The sequence below is a fragment of the Drosophila ananassae genome, chromosome XR (assembly GCF_017639315.1).
Source record: "Drosophila ananassae strain 14024-0371.13 chromosome XR, ASM1763931v2, whole genome shotgun sequence".
In the NCBI taxonomy this organism is placed as follows: domain Eukaryota; kingdom Metazoa; phylum Arthropoda; class Insecta; order Diptera; family Drosophilidae; genus Drosophila; species Drosophila ananassae.
The window spans coordinates 21799522-21806075 of NC_057932.1; the positions used below are offsets into that span (position 1 = coordinate 21799522).

General features: G+C 54.9%; 1 protein-coding gene across 1 annotated transcript; it reads right to left on the minus strand.

The window, feature by feature from the left end:
- Window positions 1–563: 563 nt before the first annotated feature.
- LOC6501931 (serine protease easter) lies at window positions 564–2254 on the minus strand. Its single transcript, XM_001966674.4, has 3 exons — window positions 1956–2254; window positions 1747–1895; window positions 564–1667 (listed from the first exon to the last, which is right to left on the minus strand). Exons 1-3 carry the CDS (start codon window positions 2011–2013, stop codon window positions 645–647), a joined length of 1230 nt encoding a protein of 409 aa, XP_001966710.1. The 5' UTR covers window positions 2014–2254; the 3' UTR covers window positions 564–644.
- Window positions 2255–6554: the final 4300 nt, after the last annotated feature.

The window sequence follows — 6554 nt, forward strand, 5'->3', positions numbered from 1 at the left end:
CTGTCCGGTCATCGGCCTCCGCTCGCCGAACTATCGATTATTTCTCTCCCTCCTCGGCCTCGTCCTCTAATTTGCGGCTGTTTTCAATTTCATGGGCAAACACAAAGTCGAAAGAATCGGCAATCCCCGCTTGATGATGACGTTCCCAGACGTTTCACTTTCCTCGCCCCCAATCGGATTACACGTGGAAAAAAGAGGGGGAGGGGTGGGAACAGGACCCCACCCATCCATCTAGCCGCCTAGTTTGCATCGAAAACAAACCGAGCCCCGCACGGATCCAGGACTGCTGCATTTTCAATTCCGATTCGCAAAAAAGGCGCCACAGAATCGAATCGAATCGAATGGCGCGAGTTGCAAGCCGGAAAACTTTCCGGAAAAGCCAAACTCACGGATGCACTTGGATCGGCTTACCAAGTCTGTCTGCACTTATATAATGGCGGAGGGGTTCCTGGGAAGCGCCAGCTGGGCGCTCCTCTTCGGTACCATTCGGTAATAATTCAGTGCCTCCCAGCCCCCACTTCTCCCGCGACCAGGTGTCCTTCGGCCCCAGGCGCCATCAGGTATCCTTTCAAGAACTATAATTATGTGGTTCAGTTACATTTCAATAAAATAGAAAAAAAAATTATGCCCCGTCCGGCGGGCGACTATCCGCGGTTCGCGTTGATGGTGTCCTGGATCCAGGACACATATCTGCTGACCCGGGTGTACACCCCGGAGAACTCCGACTCGCCGCACCTGCTGCGTCCAAAGGATACCACCCCGGCCAGGTAGACGAAGCGGTGGCCTTGGGGGGTGTCCGCCTCGACGGTCAGCGGTCCGCCCGAGTCACCGCTGCACGAGTCCACCCCGATGGCGCCGCCGGCGCAGATCTGCCTGTCGCCCACCAGGAACCCCTCCTTCTCGAAGGCCTCGCGGCACTGGGCCTGCGCCTGTATGAACAGCATGGCCTTGCGCTTGATCGAGCTAGAGTCGCTCTTCTCCGTCTTGCCCCAGCCGGAGACGTCGGCGGCGGCGCCCACCGGAGGCTCCTGCTGCAGGTTCCTCGGGGGCAGGCACACGGGCTCCACGTGGCGATCCACGTGGCGCAGCCAGTCCACGGGCCTGGAGAGGCGGAGCAGGGCGATGTCGTTGGCCAGGGTCTCTGTCGAGAAGTCGGCGTGCGGCCGGATGAGGTCTATGGGCACGCGGATGTGGGGCGGAGCGCACTCGCGCTTCCCGCTCAAGTGGGTGACGCAGTCCGGGTCCGTGTCCTTGTCCCATTCCCCCAGCCGGGCTGCCGTGAGGATCTTCTGGCCGCCCGTGTACTTGGGGTGGACGCAGTGGGCGGCCGTCACCAGCCAGCGCTGCGCGATGAAGGCCGCTCCGCAGGAGAATTCCTTCACACCGCCCGGCAGCGTGTACTCCAGCAGCGTGGTCCAGGGGAACTCGAACAACTCCGTGTTGTTGCCTCCAATGACGCGGGACGCGAACGAGGTGCCGCAGTACGGATGTGTCGGCAGCGTATCCGCTCCCGATGGCGGCGGGGGCGGGGTCCGGGGCAGCAGCTTCAGCAGGGTGCGCGGGGTGGGGGTTGCGAGCGTCGCTGTGGTGTTTACGCCGGAGCTGGTCTCGTTGAAGATTCGTGCGCCGAGAATGGGGATCAAGTTCGTCTCGCGGGGACAGCAGACCTGGTCCGTAGAAAGGGGTTTCAGGTTAGAGAGTTTCCACTTCCGGCTTCTAGCTTCCGGGAGCTCCCCGAACACTTACCAGGTCGGGACGCTGGCGGGAGAAGCACTGGCGCTTGCTGGCGAAGTCAGTGAGCTTGTCCACGGCATAGAAGTCGCAGTCGGCCTTCTCGATGCAGGTCCCCCGGCCGTACTCCGCCGAATTGCAGTTGCCGAAGTGCATCAGGGCCTCTGTGGGGTGTCGGGCCGTTGAAATGAGATTTGTCTATGAATATTAGCGAGGCAACCTACTCAGCTGGGCCTGGGCCCCCAGAAGGGCCAGGAGAAGATGAAAGAGCACTACCAGCATTCTCCGGTTCTCCGTTGTCCGTTTCTCCGATTCTTCTCTGTTTGTGCTCTGTGTGGACCCGCGGATCAGAAGCGATAGACTCCGGCGAGGCTGTCTTCCCCGATGGCTGCAATCAACTGATCGCTGCCGATCGTCGGCCTCAGAACGCGACCCTCAGATCTCAGATCTCAGATCTCGGATCGAGTCTCGAGCGTGGAGCTTGGCTTTTCCACTTGATTCTGTTGTGTGTTTTTATATTTCGATGCGTTTTTGTTTTCTGTTTTCTGATTTTTGCACTGGCACTGGCACTTGCATTGATTAGCCGGCGAGTATCGATCGATTGGATGAATTGAGCGCCGAGGGAAAACCCGTTGCGCTTCCAGTCGTTCTTCCAGTTGAAAACGAAAATAAACCAGAAGCCGTGACGTGACTGCGCCTAGCAGCTCCAACTAACTAGCGCCTCGACTGGCTTGCCATTTAATCTCCCCAGCTCGCACTGCTGCAGTTATCAGATGTGAGATTGCATCGGATCGAGAAAGTCACTTCCAGAGCGGCGCCAGTCTCTGGGGGAAGGCAGGGAACGGAGCTCCAGAGCGGGTCGAAGCACGCCAGGTGGCGCTGGGCAGAACCTTCTGAGGCTTTTCCAGGTGTGACGTGCCCCAGAAGGGCCGGAGAAACCCCGGTGCCGATGCAAAACCCGTCGCCAATCAACAGAATACCCAGCCCGGCCTGCGACGTGTCGATGTTGTGGTTGCTAGTCTCTGCAGTCTCCACCACAGAAATTCAAACTGAAGAGGCGGTGGCTCTTAAAGGGGCTGAGGCTGTCACAGCAAGCCAGCAGGCAGCACAAAGTTGCAACACTTCGCCCGGGGGGCGTGGCGGCGCCCCTCTTGCCCCGCTTGTTCCTGGCCGTTTAGAGCACAGTTTTTGGTGCTGCCTTTGCATAAATGTAAAATATTCAAGGCTCAACTGGGCCAGCTTCGAAAATCCGTCTTGCCCTTAGGTCCTGCCAGGGGGCGGAGAGGGGTGGCAGGCAGGGGGCGGCGATATGTCCGCACACGAAATGCGAAAACTCGAAATGTTGCAGCTGCACCGGTCACTTAAAAATATGAAACTGATTTCTGATACCTTCTAAAAAGGATGCGGCTGCGGGGATTTCGTTTTTTGGGATTGGGATTCGGCAGTCGGGCTCCTGGCCAGCGGAGCTGGGGGCGGGCCGGGCTCATCGACTGTATCATTCATATTTATGGTCCTGGTTGTTTAGAGAATCGTTTCATTGGCCTCCGAGGGTCCAGAAATCCTTCCGCTTGAGTGGAGTTGCCAATTTCCAGGGCACAACTCGGAACGGAAGTTTTTCTGCCCTAACTGCAACGCCCGCGCCGACTGCGACTGCGACTGCGACGGCGGCTGCGACGTCGACCGCAGCTGACATGCGCCTGTGCGGGTTGGCTTTTCTTTCCTGTTCACTGTCCTGTGTTCCTGGCCCTTTATTATTCCTTTTTTTGTCCACCGCACGCAAACTTTGTCCAGAGCTGTGACTTCAAAAGGGGGCCGCTAGGACGCGGGACGGGTGCTGCTGCTGCAGCAGGGCGGGGTGCCACAGTCCAAACTTGAGGCAGAGCAGAAGTATCTGTTGCAATGTCACCGACTTGAAATGGCCGGGGGCTGGGGCGGGGCGGGGCGGGGCGGGGCGGGGGCGGTGTCGGAGGGGCTTCTGGCCAACGATAATGAATAATGTTGCCAGCGATAATGTTGCCGCCTCCGTCAGCAACACGAACTGTCCCGGGGCGGAGCAGCGATGGCAGCGTGACACGCGGACTTCCTTTCGGGGCACAAGTCGAAGGATAATGGGCCTCTGCTCCTGAAAACCTTGTAAAATCTGCCCAACCAATCCCCAAGAAGTACCATATCCCTCGAACAACTGAATTATTTATTTATTTGTTTGCTTATTCGAAAGTGGTAAGAGCTCTCCCACAATTCTCCCCACGCTCACGCACCCACGACTAGTTAGTTAGTTACTAGGGCCAAAGTTCAAGAGAGAACTGATAACATTTCGTTGGAATAATTTCTGCTACAATGACTGTCACTTGTCGGGGACACCCTGGGCCCCCTACCGCCCGCCCGGTACCCCTTCGCACTTGGACTTCGCACTTTCTGCATTGATTCATGACCGGGCGGCGTGCTTATGAATAACCATTCAAAAATGCCCCACTTCCCGGCTGGGGCGCCTCCGCCTCCGCCAGCGCAGCCCACTGCCCCGGAACTCCACCTAGAAAAGTTTTATTGAAAATTCAAGTCGTCATTTTGGGGGGTAGGGTGGTGGCGCAAGGAGGAAGCACTTTTATCGCCGCATAAACAAAAAAGAAATCAAACAAAAAGCAAGAACGAATAAAGCCAGCGAGGAAGTCAAGGCTATCAGGACGGCGAGGCTCACATGCTCTTGCCTCCGATTGTGAGATCTTATTCTAAATAAACTGCCCACTTAAAACAAATCAGAAATGATTTAATATGACATTATTTTAATATTCAATTAAGAGGATTGTAAGTCTTATTGCTAATAGTCTAAAGGCTTTCACCGATCAGTGTGGATGTACGGGCAAAAAAGGCCAACTTCTTACCCATTCAAGGACACCCAAGGGTTAAGCGATAAACAAATCGAAAATAAGATCAAACATTACAAGAGGAGTCACAAGAGGGTTAAGCAACAAGTTCGAAGGACAAGAGAGACGAAAAGCAACTCACGTGCAACTGTACCACGATCCTCGGCCATCCTTCCTCATCCATATTTACACGCATTCACCGCTACTAATGTCACAGTTACTGTCCGGTCCAACTGTACTGGGGATCCTCCATCCTCCAGCTCACACACACACCCTCACACACGCGAACGCGACCGCGACCGCGACCACGAACGCGAGTACGCGGAAGAAGGACGAAAAGAGGACGGAAAAAGTGACGCGCTTACGCGGACAGGAGAGAAAGACGCGAAAACTTCAAGAACTATCTTAGATAGATAATATCTCAGATAGATATCTTTTAAATCACTTCTTAGCTAGCACTTTCACCCGCACTGACTATTCTTATTGGAATTTTGTCCTTTCCTCACTTTACTTTGAAAAGCACCACACACACGAACACTCACTCGCGAATATCCGGCTGTAGCCTTGGGATATCTTACTTCAAGCTGATTTGGAAGCGATTTTAAAAGGATTTTAGGAGCGATTTAAGGAAAACTGCAGACGAGCGAACGAAGGAACTGATCTTGGCGAGCGGCAGGTGGAGAGTGGCCGAGAGCGGAGAGCGCAGCTGAGAGTGGAGAGCGCCGCTGAGAGTGGAGAGTTCGGCCGAGCGTGGGGAGTTTTCCGACTGGACGGTCATACAGTCCGGGCTTAAAGTCCCTTTGGGCGCGAAAAGTTGCAAATTCAAATTTCTGTGGAAAAAGAGGATTTGGGAAGAGGTATTGTGGCTCAGAATGTTCGAACGCCCCTTGCGAGGGCATACGGGCATTAAGAAGTGCGCGAAAAGTAAATAAATAAAAGTTTTCAATTCACTGGAAATCAGCGTGTAATATTTATGTTCGAATGAGCATGAGAATAAGCAGTTGCATGGTGGAACGGCTGGAGGGGGGCTAAATGGGGCAAAGGTCGCCAGGGATATAGCCGTTCGCGGGGAAATCGGCGGCACATAAAGCCCAAAACGCACAAAGGACGACGACGGCGAATGTTTATCGCACGCTAATCACAAATCGGAAATGCGATTATTTTTTCACATTCGAAGGGACCGGAGAAGGGCGTCCCGAACGGGGGCTGTTTCCCCCATCTGGAGTCTTGGAAGTCCCCCTGTGAGCACCCCTGTGAAGGCACGCCTCTGCCTCCCCAAACAGGAGCCTGCCCCTGCCACACGATGGAAAACATTTCAATTGTCAACAATGTGCTCGGATGTGAATGCATCCGCCACTGAAACCACTCCGGGCCTTGTCTGCACACATGAGAGGGGCGAAGGGGGCTTTCTGTGGGCGGGGGTGCGGAAAGGGGCTCACCCGCTCCTCATGCGCGAATTTTATGTGTGCCTTGTGCATAAAACGCAAGTCCCGAAATTGATTTCGCTTCGATTTAAATAGACACGGCTCCCCGCTGATTCCGAGGGGGGCCGGGTATGAGGCATGGGGCATGGGGCGTAAGGACTCCACCTGCATGACGCACAAAGGAGCCACAAATACCAGCTCGAAAAGGACAATTGTCGGCGAAAGTAAAAGTGAAAGTGTGCATAAAACGGCAGCAGCCAAAGCGAAATAAATAAGCCGAATAAACAAGGAGAAAAAAGCGTTCGGGGTGGTTGGGGCAAGGTCCTTGGGAGGTCCTCAGAGGGGGGAAGGTGTTTTCCTTTCTTCGAGCCCGTCGGGTTGTTGACAATCGAGGCGGAACGGAAAATGTCTCACGGAGCTCATTTAAGGACCTCCTCCCTTCCCTGGCCGAAAAAAAAACGATATTTATGCCCCAGTTTTTTCTTCGAGTGCGTATGTCAGGGGCGTAGGTGGAAGGGGGCAGGTGGAAGGGGTTGGG